Source organism: Ambystoma mexicanum, chromosome 6q, assembly GCF_040938575.1.
Source record: "Ambystoma mexicanum isolate Mex_15411 chromosome 6q, UKY_AmexF1_1, whole genome shotgun sequence".
In the NCBI taxonomy this organism is placed as follows: Eukaryota; Metazoa; Chordata; class Amphibia; order Caudata; family Ambystomatidae; genus Ambystoma; species Ambystoma mexicanum.
In genome coordinates this window covers 1,645,147,129-1,645,163,638 of record NC_090937.1, presented here as the reverse complement: position 1 = coordinate 1,645,163,638, position 16,510 = coordinate 1,645,147,129, and the positions used below count along the sequence as shown (strand labels likewise).

The window sequence follows — 16,510 nt, the reverse complement described above, 5'->3', positions numbered from 1 at the left end:
TCTTTGCCGTTTAAGGTTTAAGAACACCGCCAAGTCCCAAAACCTTATCATTTAAGGAGGAGCTTAAGGAACCGTGTCCCCTATAGCTCCTGGACAGAAAGACTATCCACAATACCTTTGGGAGAACTCTCGACTGGCCCACGTACCAGGACATCCCGCTCACCCGTCTCTTAGAAATACCCTTAACTGTTAGGCAACGCATAACTCCTATCCTGAGCACTTTGTGGCATGTTAAATCACCCCGCCTCTGGCAGCAAAGAAATTGGCCATTACGAACTAGTCGTGGCGTCTTGACACCTCTTCTAGAGTGAAGACTATGTGTGTGGAATAGGATGGCCGTTGAGAAAACAACTGTCTCCTTTAATACATCCCCAGGCTCTTCAACTCTTCAACTCCAAACCATGGTAAGGCCAAGAGTGCTGGACCTACTTAAATTGACTGCACCATGAACTGCTGAGGTTACATCAATCCTAAAACTCAGGAGGGTGGAATTATTCAAATGTTGTGTTAAATCTACATGTGTTTTCTATTTACAATTTTTCAGTAAAGGAAAGTAATAAAGGAAATCCATGCAAGAAATGCAATCTAAAAATGGAATCCATGCCGCTGTGTGCAGCAAATATTTGCATGTTGAGCCGAAAAACAAAGCTTCAAGTGGAAATGTTGGAACTCAAACAAGCACAGCTTCCAGCTTCGTCGTTCAACTTGCCCTACTTACTCTTGTTCAGATAATCTTTTTCACAAACTTCACATAAGTGTCCATCCCTGCAAAGGCTTAACTAATTGCTGTGAATGTGAAAACAGCATTGACCTAAAAAAGAAAATTACATTTCATAAATAATCTAACATTGTAAAGTAGGCGGGACGCAAGCATTGCAACTTTCCATCAGGACTAAGATGATTGGATGAATATCGATTTGTATACGATTCATTCAATAATCATTTTTGATGAATACATAAATAAAATACCATTAATGGCTACTGATATTTCACCGGTTTTATCACACAAGGTCGTCTGTCGAACAGGCAGCTGCTGCTGGTTGTGCAGTTCTGGTTTGGGGCAGGTTTTCTCAACTCCAGCAGCAGAGGCCCCTCCTGGAAGGGAGAAAGTAAAGCAGAGTTAAAACCTCTCCACATCAAAAACTTTGTTCATTTGCATTAGGGCAGAGCAAGCGATACGGTAGCAGGACCAGCTATGCAAATGGACAGTGTGAGAAGCAGCTAGTAGAACTCTTGGAAAGCATAGAAGGATATGACGAGGGGGATGATGAAATAAGGCTTGTGGAACCCAAAACCACTGATTCTCAAATAAAAACAATGTATTTCTTCATTTTATCCCACTACCTCGTTGTTGACAATTCTTCTCCAGTTATAAAAGTAAGCCAATTATAATGCGTGTCAAACTGCCTTTTTGGAACCAAATTGCTCCATCACATGCCCCATCTCTCTGGAGGGAACACTCCTCTATGATTCTTAATCTTCGCTTAAGAGAACTAGGGATTTAAACTGCAGACCATTGTGCCTGCCAGTCTCTAAACTGAACTCATTTGGCTAGGCCGCCTCCAGAAGGGCACACAACCAAAATTGGGCCCGACACAGATTTATAATAATTTCCAGGTGTGGCCTCCAGAAATGCAAATGGCCTTAAAATACAGAAAGTATGTGGCCACATCCCTTATTCAGGTCTCATCACTGGTATGAACCCCTCTTCTGTTTGCCACATGTCCCCCTATGGACACCAACATTCCACATTCTGCCCCCATGAATTATCACATTGTTGAGCCACTTTAAAGTCATCTGATATTCTAACTACTAGATTGCACTTATTTGATGACCTTGGACACGCCTCACATACTGCATTTCCTCTGAAAGGTTTTGCTTGTCTGCAGTAAACTGGATACCACAGAGGCCAGATCTGTTCCACTTTGAAGACCATCCTTATTTTCCTACTCCCTTCACAATACCTAGATCACAACTGACCTCTGGTGGTATCTATATATTGGAATACACAAACTGGCTTTCATTTGAATCAGCAGTCTTTACCTCCGCTCCTTGTTCACAACTGAGTTGAGCCAACTCATCTCGTGGTTGTCGTAACCCGCTCAGAAATGACACCATCAAAATCTACATGGACCACACCCAAGCCTTAGTGTGATGCGCTTCAAAGTCTCCAGTTAAAAACATTTATTAAATTAGTTTGGCATTATTTAAGGTAGTGTGAGGAGTCAGGAATGAAACTCGAACAAAAGTTAGCCATGGTTTTGGTTAAAGACTTTTATTGAAAATAAATGGGTAGGGAAAATGCCTTTCTGACCCTGCCCTACCAAAACGAAAAACAAAGGATTTGCCGGTTTAAGAATTCCCAAAATGAAAACTAACCTGTGTCCAAAGTTCTTGTATGACCCTCGCACTAAAATGAAAAACTCTAGGTGAAACCTTGGAAGATTTGGGAAAGTGCCCCCAAAAAGAAAAACTGTCTTTCACAAGTTCTGCAAGGACATGGGTCCTTGCTCCAGAGGAGTGCTCCCTTCTCCTGGATGCTTGTTCATCTTCTGAAGATTCACCTTTAACAGTTTCTTGTGCCTTTCTTAGCTCATAACAATATATCTGAAGTTTACATTGAACAGTTCCTTGGCCCAGAAAAATGTCGCCGAAAAAAACCTTGTCTTGGCTTTGCAATTCTATCTCTTCAAAATCTAGCTCATACAATCCTTACCTAGTCCTGATGTTCCTTCTCAGGACCTCTTTGCCCAACAACACAGTTCTTTACGATTATTAAACACAGTTCTTGATTGCTTGGTATACTCTACACCAGGCAACATAAGACCTGGCAGGAGTCTCCTGTCAGGACTACTTCTATTCACATGGGCTTCCTAGCCTTTTCCATAGTCGCACACACACGGTTTGCAAATATATCTTTCGGATATATGTTCTTCACTTGGGTTTTACTTTGTTTGCACAATTGCCATTTATCTTGTCTGGGGGATTTATTTGCAATGCGTTTCCCCTTTTAATATCAAATACATTCTCTCTTTCTCATTTGTTTACGATTCATCCTCTTGCTCTCGGCATATACGCCGGCATGCCTGGGGTGCCCACGGGCTCTGGGAAGACTAACCAGCTTTCGCTGGTGCCGTATGCTCCCACAGTCCTTCCGTCTCGTGACCGTCTCTGCCTGGATTCTTCGGTTGTCGTGGTGTCTGCTTCACTCAGGCCACCAGTAAGGAAAGCACTGCTCTTGATCCCCCACTAACTCCTGCCGTTCTCGCAGCATGTCTTCCTTGCTCTGTAGCCTGCTTTTCTAATGAGCCCCCTGGCTCCACCATGCCGGTCCTCACCCTACAATCTCCTCAGCCTCACAAAGAGACGCTGTTCCCTCCAGCCAGGAGCAGACATTGATGCTCTGCTTCACTTGCCTTTTAAACTTCCAGAGCACAGGTGGAAAGGAGTAAACACTAGAATGCTCACTGTGCTTGGGGCTTTCATCATTCTGCATTGCTCGATTCTTCCTCCTTTTCGTCCCAGTACCTTGGTAATTCTGGGACATGAAGACCGGGTTTTGGACTTAATTTGAAAGTCTTTAATATAGTAATTTTCAGTAGTCTTAAATGGAAAATGATTCTTGGATAAACTGTAGGTGGAATTGGAAAGAGTGATCTCCCTATTCTTCCTTGGAGTGGGCCAATAGGCCATGAGGGCATTTGATATGGGAGGACAATTTTCATAAGACAATGGGGTACCATGTCTCACGAAAAGAAGCAATGACATCTTCTCAAGAGTTTGTCCCCCACACCATGTGGTTCTCCCTCATATAGCCACCCCCCTGGCCACATGAGAAGAAGTCAACGCCAGGAAATCAAAGACTTGTTAAAACTACGGTGGTATCTTCAACAGGGTGTTCCTCCACTCCTTAAGTAGATTTATATGGTAGATGTGGGTTTTAATTCTTCCATGCCATTTGGACAACATCGTCTCTGATTAAGGAAGTAGAAAAAGGACTTTGACCAATGGAAAAGCATTTAAGCAAGGCTTTCCCATCATGGTACCCTTTCTGCTGTTCCTGGACTTCCGCCACGAGTTTAAACTATTGATCTGGCTGCAGCCATGTACTCTTAAATCGCTGTGCGGTTTGGGAAAGGGGCAAGATGGCTTTCTCCCGTTCTTCCCAAGTCTCCCGCAACATGTCAGACATCTTATGTTTCCCTGCCATATAATAATTTCCTCTGACCGTATCAAAGGCAATCATGCCACCCTTCTAAATCCGCTCTGAGATACCCTTGGCATCACAGACCTGGAACTGGGCTGGTTGACGACCTTCCTCTCCGACCGACCTTCCCAGGTTCAACTGGGCCCTTTTCTTACCTCCTTCGCACTCTCCGCCTCAGGTCTCTGTCCTCTCACCGTCGCGCTTCACATCTACTTCGCCTGTCTAGTCCATTTGATCTCCGCCTTCTCTACTCACTTACAATGTTATGCAGACGATACGCAGATCTCCTTCAAGCTCCACTTTCTCCTCTGGCATTCCTGACTGACTGCTATTCAGGCATGGTGTGCTGCTAACGATCTCTGCCTTAATGCCATTAAGAGATCCTTCTCACTGCTCCCTCCTACTCACTGGCTGCCCTCCTTGCCCCCCCCTCCGCTCGCACTCTTGTGAGGCTATATACCATGGTGTCTTCTTAAATCGATCTTACCCCTACCCCCTCCACCTCTCCTCCCCCCTCTTCTCTCCCGCATCCCTCCCCCTCGCCCTCCCTCCCTACCCCTCTCCCCCTCTGCCTCCCCCTCATCCTCTAGCTCCCTCCCTCCCTCCCTCCTTCGCTCCTTACATCGCGGACCTTGCCAAGATGGCCCACTTTCAGCTGCACCTCCTTAGAGGCATTCTCCCTTTTCTCACCTTCCCCCAGAAACTCATCGTCTCCAGAGCTCTGGTCCACTCTAGTCTGGACTACTGCAACAGCCCTTTTCTCAATCTGCCTAAATCCTCCCTCGCCCCCTTCATTAGTTAATCCAGAATAGGACTGCAAGGTTTATCCTTGGCCTCAAGCCCAGGGACCGCATCTCTCCAGCCCTAAAATCTCTCCACTGGCTCCCAGTTGCTGCAAGGATCAAGTTAAAGACCTTCTAAATCATCCACAAGGCTTTCTGGGGGCCTGGGACCCCGCTATCGTCCTAAATAACTCCCTGCTAGAGCCCTTTGATCTTCTAGCTCAAAATGTCTGCAGATCAGATGTTTTTCCAAGTAGAGAGTAGGGGATAGATCTCTCTTCCGCAGGAGTCGCCCTCTGGAATGGCCACACTGCCCCCCTCAGGTTTGGCCCGGATCTCCTTAAGTTCTGGAAGCTTCTCAAGACCAACCTTTTCTCTTCTTCCTTCCCTATGCCCCCCGCTAATGTTTCCATCTGCCGCATTTCCACTGCATGTCTGGTTCCTTCTGAGTCACACAGGGCACCAGGCCCTCCTCGCCCAGTCTACTCCAGTTATTTGTTCCTTCCTGGTCTCCCCCACCACCCCAAACCTGCACTTGCCCTACTGGGCTCACTCTTCCTGTATTAGCCTGGCGAGGCCTACACTCCTATGGATCTAGATCCAGCCCTGTCCTCGCACTTCACATGTGGGCCCACAGTCCCTGAACTCCCTGCTCTCCCCTGGCACTTGTCCATATGTCCTCCCTGTTAGCATTCGCATAGCCAAGGGGCACTCTTCTCCCCCTACTCCCACAGCACTTGCGTGCTCTCTACTCTTCCCATCTTAGCCTTAATGCATTGCTTGTTTGTTTGTTTATTTGTATGGCGCACCATACCCAGGGGCAACAGGGCGCAGGCAGAACGATAATTCGAGGCTTACAATGTTACAGAAATATACAGTTGAAGTAAAATTAAAGACATTCAAGGATTACAGGAATGAGAAATATACAAATCTTCATACATAAAAAATGTATGCGCTCTGACCTGCTCTCCCCTGCACTTCTTGTTACTGCACTTGCACAATCCGAATGTCACAAAGCCTAGTAGGAACGATTTGTTCCTCCCAACAGCCCCCCTCCTCCTCTTTTCTTGTCTTTTGGCACCTTGAAACACCTTTTGCTGTATAGGCGCTTTACAAATACTCAATAAATAAAAATAAATGGAGAGAATCCTGTTGAGGACTGTGAGGTCTTTCTGATAGCAAAAAAAGCCCAAGGTGTCATGACATCCCAGTTTTTGCCATCCGCTTCAACCAACTTTATCATGATGTGTTTTAAGGTTTTATTAAACCGTTCCACTAGACCGTCAGTCGGTGGATGATAGATGGAAGTTCTAAGTGTGTTCATACTTAGAATTTCATTCACCTCTGCCATTGGTTTGCTCATAAAGGTAGTCCCCTGATCTGTTAAGATGTCTTTCGAGAACCCAAATTATAGAAAATAGGAAATTAAATGTTTAATAATTTGCTGGGTTGTGTTAATGCTTCAGGATAGCGAGTTGCACAATCCACCATTACCAATATGTATGGGTTACCTAGCTCTGATGGTTCAAGGGGCCCAATTATGTCCATGCCAATCCGTGAAAAGGGCAAATCAATGATTGGTAAAGATTGCAATGGAGCTGGAGGGGGCATTTGAAAACTAGTCTTCTGGGATAAGGCATAAGTAAGAACAATGGTTTTCACATCGGCATAGATCCTCAGCCAATAGAAGTGGCTTACAATTTGGGTTTTAGTGGTTCCTAAGTGATCACCCGTCAGATGGGAGTGAGCAATCTCTAACACTATTTTCTTGTGACTCTTCTGGACTATTATTTGTGACCTATGAGTACCATCAGGACTAATGTCTCCTCTATATAGCAACCCAGTTTTCAAGAAAAGAAATAGCCCATCTTTCTATCTTCCTCCTCGGTTAACACCGTAATGAAAGGTTCTGCAAGTAACGTATCATTCCTTTACGCAAATGCCAAGTCTTGGAGAAGAGACAGAAATGATCCCAAGGTCTGGAGTAGAACTACCTCAGATGTAGCATGGATGGTGTTGGTGTTCCCCTCTCCAAAACCCTTGCTTCCTCTCAGTCTTAAAGTTTCTAATTTCCTTTGGCTTGGGAAATAGAGCTCTTTCTAGGATCCCCTAGGATATCCTTTCTCCTGCCTTTACTTGATATGTTTGCTTTGCACTGCAATGAACCAAGACAATATTATCACCACCTCTATAAACAGGATCTAGGACGCCTACTAACATGTATAGGCCGAATCACCAAGCTAGGCCTGATTTAGAGGAGAATCTAATGTAAGTTCTGAGCAGGGGTACCAGGACCAAGTCAGTTGGTATTAAAACTATGTCTCTGGGTTGTAGCAACTCTCCCCTGCTACTACACAAATCAAACCCAATAGAACATTGGGTCATGAATCAGAAGTTCTGTTGCTACGTTTTTCAAACTTGAGGGTTCCCTAGTTTGTGGCAACTGAGACCGATCCCACCCTGACACCATATATGAGTCCGGAATGAAACTCAGACACAAGTTAGCCATATTTTTGGTTAAACACTTGAAAATAAAAGGGATTTGGAAAATGCCTCGCTGACCCTGCTCTAGAGGGATTTTGAAGTCTGGGATAAATGGTAGGTGGAATTGGAAAGAGTATCTCCCTTATTCATCATGGGAGAAAGAGTGGTCATACAACAGGCCAGGAGAGTATTAGATATGGGAGGGTTATTTTCATAAGAGAATGGGGGATACCATGTCATGGCGTCATCTGGTGAAACATCACTTTTCTTTAAAGTACTTCATTTCACTTCTACCTTCCCCATGGCAAGCCCCAGTATTTAAATTGTCCAAGTATCTCCGAAAAGGAATTAAACTTTCAAAAAATCTAATGCTTTAAAAGTTTTATGGATTAATATATTGCATGTAGCATATTTGCACCAGAGGCATCAAAGGTGCTCAATCTAATTTAAAACATGATTTACAAAAGACCCAACTAGCCTGCTCCACTAGTCTCAAAACCAGCATACCATGGAAAGAGGTCTGGGAAACTCTGGGGCCAGAGCAAGCCACTTTGCACGCCTCTTTGCACTTGAGTCAACTGCTGAAGGTTGTATATGGGGTATTCCTCAGAGCCTTCCCCAAAGGTCTATAAAGGCACCACATCACGTGCGAGAAAAACAAAGTTACTCACTGCAGTGACTAACGTACACCTAGTCCATAATTCCCTTTCCTCCATACTATTTCGGGACGGGACTGGAGCACTTTTTGATATCATAAAATCTTGATCTTTTATTTTTACGAGAGACTAGCGCACGTGGCTTTATCCCCACGTTCCTGAGCCCCGCCCAGCGCATCGCCCGTCAGTCCTTTTCTATCGCTAAGGTCAGTAGACATATTAGCAATATGAGTGAACTTTTTAGAGGGGAAGATGGGCAGGCATATGGGGGAAAGGGGATTATGGACTAGGAGTACGTTAGTGATGGCGAGTAACTTTGTTTAACTCCTACGTCCCCTTACCTCCATTCTTGTGGGAGATTCACAAGCATTGATGTATCAGCTAGCTGGGTGGTAAAGCTCACTTACTTAAAGAGGTTCCTAAGAAGAGCCTGACAAAACTTGCTCATTAACTAAAGTCGAGGCAATAGTGCTTACAAAAGCTATTGCCTAAATGGGGAAGACCCAAATGGCCGTCTTAGCGATGGTTTCTCCAAGGAACGCATTTCTGAAAAGGTAGTTCTGCAGCTTTGCCCCGTACCAGGTAGGCATGGATGCCCGTGGGGCTTGCAGTACCTGAACTGTGTACGTTTCTGAAATGCACAAGGTTATCCAGCAGGATATAGAGGCTTTAGAGGCCTCTGTTCCTTTCCGATTACCAAACGTGACAAAAAGGTTCTGAAGTGTTTCTTTCTTTCTAGATAGATCTTGAGAGCAATCCTAACATCAGGGTTTTGAACGACCCGTTCGGCATTGGATGCAGGGATTAGAAAAAACACTAGTATGTAAATAGACTGATTAATATGAAAGTCTGAAACAATCTTTGGTAGAAATGAAGGGTGCGTGCAGAGCAACACCTTGTCCTTATGGAAGGCAAGAAAACATTCTTCAATAGAGAGCCTGAAGCTCCCCTATTCTGGCCACACTAATGGCGAACAGAAAGGCCACCTTCCAGGTAAGCATTATCAACTCCACGGTCACCATTGGCTCAAAAGGTTTATGGCAAAATGCATTGAGCACCACACTGAAGTTTCATTTTGCCTGCATCGGCTTGACAGGAGGCAATAGGTGCAGAAGACCAGCAAAATGTCGTTCTATCAATAGGTTTGTGAGGGTTAATGAACATGAGTTAGTGTTAAGGTATGCACCAATAGCAGACCAGTATACCAGTATGAGCGACAGAAATGTGCGTCAGCATCAGACTCGCCCCCACGCTCTTTCAATTCTGAAAATAACTCATGACCAACCTCTTCAAGGAATCCCTGCCTCAACCTCTAGGCCATCACACCGCCCCTCCACTCAATAGACGCCACCCGATCGTCACCTCCCCGACACCCTGTACAGCTGTAACGCCTCCTTCTGTATACCACCGCCACTGTATATCTGTTCTGTTACCTCTGAAAAGCGCTGTTATGCATATGTACTGTTGTATACCTCTGTAAAGCGTTCTGTTGCTTCTCAAAGCCAGAACGTGCTCAATATAATTATAATAAAAATATGAAAGCCTGTAGATGGCAGGTCTGATATGAAAGAAAGGACACAATCAATTGAGGCGTGACCACGATCAAACGGTTTATCTAGGCACCAGTGACATAAAGAGCCATTTCCTCCTGTACTGAGCCCATGTGAAGGGTTTGCGTGCTGCCTGGATGATGCGCATGGTCTCCTCTGAAAGACTAAACTGGGCTAGGGACGCAACCCCAGGAACCTGGCCGCCACACTGAGGGATTGTGGGAGGTTTGCCACACCAGTTAGTTCTGGTGTATGTGATTGGGAATCTCTGGCAAATGGATCTGACGGTATACTAACAGAGAACCTGAACCTGGCTGGCCACCATGGAGCTATGAAGACTAGAGTGCAGTTGTGCGCTCTGTTCTGCTTCAACAACGCCCGATGGATCAAGGGGAGTGGTGGAAAGGCAAACGCTGACATCCCATCCCATGAAAACTCCACTTCATCCCCAAGAGAATCTAGACCTTTGCCTTCCCTGGAGTTATAAAGCAGAAGCTTCTTGTTGCAAACAAGTCTACGGACGGAGTCCCCCACTCGGAAATCATTTGGTACAGAACTTGATAGTTTCTTTCCCACTCATGGTTTGCTACAGACTGGCGAATGAGGGAGTCAGCCGCTATGTTCTCTTGGCCCAGGATATGCACTGCCTGCAGGCAAATACCTGTACTGCCCAATCCCAAATCAGATTTTTTTAGGTCTACTAGAAAGATTTTTGAACCCCCTCCACCACACGCCGCCACTTCACGTAGAACATCGCAACCAACATGTCTGTCCAAATCTGAACAACCTTTTTGGAGATAATGACCAGAAACTCTTTCAAGGCAAGAAAAATTGTTAGAAGCTCAAGGTCATTGATATAGCTATCCCAGTCTAGGGCTGACCATAGGCCGAAATCCTCAAAGTGGCCCCACGTTGGGCCGCAGCCGGGCAGGGAAGAATTGGTTAACTTTATTTGAGGAGACGGTTATACGAGTGGAGTCTCCATGAAATATTAGTGAAGTCAGACCATCAGCGGAGGTCGGCTGTCATTTCCGGAGACAATGGAGTCTGAAAACATCGACTGGAACCAGTTATGCCAGAGCATTAATTGAGGGAGTCTTATTTTCAACCTTGCCAGAAATGTGAGGTGTATACATTTTAGAGGGTTTTTCAAACCGTGTCATTTTATCAAACCAAAAATGTAAATACAGCATCTTACTTGCCCTACTCTAGCAGGGATTTCCCTGCCTAAATAAACCAAGGAAACACAGTCTACCCTAATACTTCTGGCCCTCACATTTATACACAAACAAGAAAGTATATGGCACTGCACAAAATAAACATTTTTATATTTGTAACACTTTCAAATTCTATATTCATAACATGAGCAAATTCCCATTCCCCAGGTTTTAAGTCAAAGTCTTGTCCAACACCAAACAATAAGGAAAAGATCCTTCTCCTCTAGGAATGACAGTTCAAAGTTCTTTAAACAGTATGTAGCGTTTCTCTTGCAGTACCAAGTAACACAATAACTTCTGGACTCAGAAAAGATCACAATGCTACCTTCTTGGTACCATGAAATGCTCCCTCCAAGACTCCCTTCACAGTGCTCGTCTCTTGGCTTTCCCTGCAGCGCTTTTCTCCTGGCACCATGAAACACAACCTCAACTTTTACAGGGATGACCCACTCAACCGTCTTCTACCTCTTCTTCTGCCTAGTCCACTCTCCTGCCCGGCCAACTCTGTCAGATGAACATCATGCAGTTTACACTTCTCTGCTTTTGTAGTTTCAGTCCCACTGACACTTCCAAAGGTTAACACTTCTACTTCAAACAGCTTTAAACATTTCTTCACACTGTGATGCTGGAAATGCATCGGAGGGACAGGGCCTCCGTATCCTTGTCTTTTACTGCTTATTATCATGTGTTTTGTCGTGTTTTCCACGCAGGAGTTCATGTGGGACTCCTGCCGGTGCAGCTCTCTCTCTTTTGGTTTGGTGAACAGACCCATGGGATACTCTTATGGCACCCTTGGGAAGGGGTGCAACCATGTTCCCCTAGTGTATGTTTTTGGGCACCTGTGTGTGACCCACAGAGCAGGGTACGGGCTGGTGGCAGCTCCTTGCTGAAATGACTGGTGCCCTGAGCGTCCTCCATTTTGGGATGCCCAGGCCCTGTCATTGGAATTGGTAGATTCCCGATGGAGACAAAATGGCCCCCATGGCCTCTTGCCTTCTATCACCTGTTACCTTGATCTTCCCGAAATCCTGGGAAGCCCTGCCTCTGTCCCTTCCCCCTGACTGGCTGTTGGGTGGAAGTTCCGTTTACGGTAGTGTGGGGAAGTGCCGACCAGACTGACTGGAGCCTTCTCGACGACCGTATGTTGTGGGTACACCTGTGGGTGGGACCTGGGTGAATGGAGTGTGTAACGAATACGCATTCTGTGTTGTGACTGTCTAGTATCTGGTGTTTGACACAATAGTTGAGACAGCCCTGCCCGAAACCGGTATGAATGCAGCTTGGAGTGCTGAATGGCTCCGTACTTGTCCCAATACACATAACTTGTCGCGAGTGTCTGGAGAGAAGTGAATGGCCTGAATACCTCGTGTGCCTGATTAGCTGCCTGCCTGCCTGAATGCCCGTAGTCGTGATTGGATGCTTCAGTATGACCCAGCGGAATGAATGGGAGGTCAACAGTATATCTGGGGACCTCTCACTGCTAGGAATCGTGTTCGGAAGCTGAAGTCCACAACGACGAGTAACTGGAGTAACTGAAGCTTAACCTTGAGCCCTGCTGGATGAGAAGAATTGCTGTTGCTCTCCTTCGCAATCTGAAAGCTGTTGTGCCTCAAGAACTGACCCAGAGTGGACCTGGTACGGCGCCCTCTTCCCGAGCTACGAGGGACCATCGTGCCCAGCTGATCTTTGCCTACGCTCCCTGATAGACAAACCTTCGACAGGCTGCCGACCCGATATGGGGGTTGCTGCGCAATGAGAAGCGCCCAGATTGTTGTCCACCATTGCCGCCGACCGCCGCCTGGAGCCGCCGTGCTCTCGTTGCCTAAGAACTTCATTGATCCAAGGACTCTCTCGTCCGCATGGTCGCCGCTGTATCCTGCCGGAGAAGGGCGCGCCGATGAGCCTCCACCGGTGGGTTTCCCGCCACCCAACGAGCACAGAGTCGCCGACGACTCGACGCCCTTGCTGGGCCACAGTTCTTCAACTCTTTGCGGTCCAGAACTATTGACAGCGAGGTGCCCCGCACGCCTCTTCCTTGCAGGACGTTTACGCTTCCCCGTCAACCAGCACCGCTAGGAACAACGCGGCCACTTCACCGTCGTAGCTCGAGCTGTTCTTCGGACGTTCGACGACCCGCGACTCCTGCCTTAAAGAGAGGGCACTCGAAGGGTTGTCGATTTCCCCGACGAGGAACGCTAACACGCCAAGGTACTTTGGGGTTGCAGAACTATTGGAAAGTATAGTATGAACAATACATGGACTGGGCTTGTATCTTTCTTATACAGGTTGCCCAGGTTGGGGGGGGAGGGGGGGTGTCCACACAGAACTGTGTTTAACGGTAGTTACCAGTAGTTTGCCAATTGCTCAAACATCTTGCTTTCCTTCCTCTCTCTACTGCTGGTTTCCTCTTTATTTTGATCTGTGTGTCATTCTGACCTTATGCACTTTAATGAGATCTAATAACGTTAGTGGTACCACTTTAGAATTGTACATATTTACCATTGTGGATTTTCGGAGTACAAAGTGAAGTTATCGTGATTGTGCACATGACTTTGAATATTAATTATATAAAGACTGTGTTTTTACTGATACAGTGTGTGGACATTCCTTCGTGGATGCTCGGGGACTACACTGTACTTAAGAACCAGTTCGCAACACCTCCCGAGAAGCTAGGCCTTGATTGCTTGACCACAACTACCAATACTAGAGAATCTTGGCAGGGGTCTCTGTGTCTCTCCTCTACCATATAGAGAGCGGAAGTACAGACCCCCCCTCCGGTCTTTACACACACCTTTCTAGAAAAGACACGATTTATACACAGGTCTATTTAGCTCTCCTATATAAGCAACTTTCTTCTAGGGCTGCTTTTCAACCACTCTTGTCTTTTGTGAAGCCCCCAACCAAGTGCTTTCAATTCAACCGCTATTGACTTTGGCAATGTGAGTTCATTACAAGCTCTACATTTAAAGATGTTTTGTCAGCCCCTCTTCTGCTGGTAGTAACAGTTATTCCCAAATGAATCTTTATTTTAGTCTCCTTTGGCTGGGTGCAATGCATGTTCACCTCTTGGCTCAAGGTAATGCTTGTTTGTTCTTTTCGGTTAGCTTAATTGAGGTTCAATGCTTGGTTTTACAAGCTACAATGTTGTTCGGGTTTTAAGGAGGCTTGATCTTTGTGTCAAACTCGCTTTTAAGTATTCGCGACCATTACAAACGTTGTTAAAGCTGTTTTTATATTGTGCAAGGTTCAACATTTCCTTCGACAGCGTGTTCACTTATACACAAGTGCTACATTTGTTGCACTCCATTGTCTGATAAGCTCTGGTCAGCTTTAGTTAATTTCACTCCTTTGCGAGTGAAAAGTAACTGGTTACAGTTGCCCACCTGCACTGCCTGAGGGCTTAGCAACGCGTGTAAACACTAACCAGCTCATCGGTTTCTATCGCAGACTGCAGGACTTCTACTACAGGTGTTTTCTCGACCGGGACCACTTCTCTCTCTTTAAGTTGCCGTCGGTCCCACCACACAGGCACAGAGTTTGGCTCACCAAGACCCCCTGGAGCTTGCCCGCCTCCAGGCGTTGTCTGCTGCACACTTCTCGCTGCAAACACTCTGCAATCAGGTTCACATGGGGGAAAGCTTTCAGACTTCTCGCTTCCCGCTGCGCAACCTGTACATTCCAGACTCAGGGTATAGGACCAACTCAGGATTGGAAACAGGATAAAAAGGGATCACAAATTTCCGGCATCCTTTCTTTCCCCCAAATTTTGTGGATTCTACCAGCAACATGCTTTCTTCTACCAGTGCCTCTGCCCCAGCAGGTACTTCTGCTGCTACAACTGCTACTACTTGCCCAACCACAACGGACTACTTGCCTGATCCTGAGGGAGCTTTATATGCCACTCAGTCTGTATCAGGTGTGGGACGTTAAGCCTAATTGCTGGACCTTCAGGCCTGCACTGCTCTTAAACCCTCTTCTTTGTCTCAGTACTCCTGCGATTATGCGACGTGGAGTGCCAAGTAACAAAATTTGTTCTAACTAGTGATTTATTTTTCTTAACTTTGGAACTATGTTGTTTATACACGTTTACAAATACTTCATGTTTTATCACAGAAGGGAAAGGCAGTTTACTCATGCCATAATTTACAGATTTCCTTTCGCTATAGCTTTGGGAGTAATGAGGATGTTTGTCCACATCAGTTTTAACAGGTGCCTCACTGAGTGAGGGATGTAAGGATGTTGCACCCCCTTTCCCTAAACATATCACATATCTCTAAACTTAACATGGGAGTTTCAGACATTATAATAGCAATAAGCCAGTGTATGATCTGGTGTATATGAAAGGTTACTCTCTTTCAAATGAGAATACTGTGTCTCATCCCATGGGATCCCTTCACCTCCCTGGGCTTAGTCTCCTCCCAGGTGATCCTCCCTCAGTACACCAGTCCCAAGGTCAGGATCTGGAAGCGTCTGCCTTTCCTTGGCCACCTGGGAGGAGACTTTAGGCAGGGGTACAGCGAGATCCGTAGGATTCATCACAGAAAGCAAAGACATGGGAGGCCATTAGCGCTAGGAGCCTCTGAAACCACCACACCGAACAGTGGGTGGAATTGAGAGAAAGGGTAGACGCATGCATTAGATCCCATTTCTGTCTGTGGCCAAACCTTGGCACTGACCGTGTTCCATCGAAAACTCAAGACAATCAGGTCCTGCAAGACCATCATTGATGATTTTCTCCAGTACGCCGACAGTCCCAACTTGAACAGCAGCCGGAGTAGTAACTGCATGTGTGCTGCTGCTATATGTGGACAGTGACTCCTGAGGAGCCAGTCATTCAGATAAGGAGAGACATGGACTGCTCGAAGCCGAAGGAACGCTGCTACTAAGGCCGTCATCTTAGCAAAGACTCTCGGCTCTTAGCCCCAACCCAAAGGGGAGTACTCTGGATTAGAAATGTTCTCCCCCTACCAAAAAGATATTTAAGGTTTTGGGGCCATATTGGTATATGTAGGTGTGCATTCTGAAGATCTACCACACATAGTTAATCGTCCCTTACAAGGGAGGAGCGAGTTTGCATGGCGTGATCATCTTGAATCTCTTTTAGGGGATGTGAAGATTGAAATCAAACAGGTCCAAAATAGCGCGCAGGTAAGCCTGGTTGGATTTCAATACTGTAAAAATGTTGCCGGAAGGACTTCTGAACCTCGGGGCAGAGCCGGTGACCCTGTCTGATGTAGAGGACGACGGGAAGGGGATGCATATGGGAGATGGAAACCCAACCAGGCTACTGATGAAAGACCCATTGGTTCTGTGATGTCTTCCAAGCCTCCATGTGAGAGGAGTTGGATGGGACTGCAAACCACCATTTGGTATTGTTGTATTAGAGGAGAGGGTACTGGCCCTGGCAGTGGAAGCGGAGGAGTGGGAGAAAAACTGCCCACTTTGCCTCAGCTACCTTTGACGAGGTCCGCTTGGTGTACAGGGTATGACAATGCATTACTTACCATAAAAGCATTTCTGATGGTTGAATCTGCTTAGATTCACATGCTGTGCATAGTCCGACATCCAGTGGTCACTGTGGAGTATTGCATTTTGTTTTTCGTAGTCGAAAAGG

General features: G+C 46.1%; 1 protein-coding gene across 6 annotated transcripts in view; it reads right to left on the bottom strand.

Annotated features, from left to right (window-relative positions):
• Window positions 1-16,510, bottom strand: part of LOC138516963 (uncharacterized) — a 530,457-nt gene that overhangs the window by 222,699 nt on the left and 291,248 nt on the right. For all 6 annotated transcript variants that reach the window (XM_069632440.1, XM_069632443.1, XM_069632439.1 and 3 more), the window contains one exon: window positions 970-1,095. In XM_069632440.1, coding sequence (XP_069488541.1) covers window positions 970-1,095 — 126 coding nt within the window. The remainder of the gene's footprint in view (window positions 1-969; window positions 1,096-16,510) is intronic.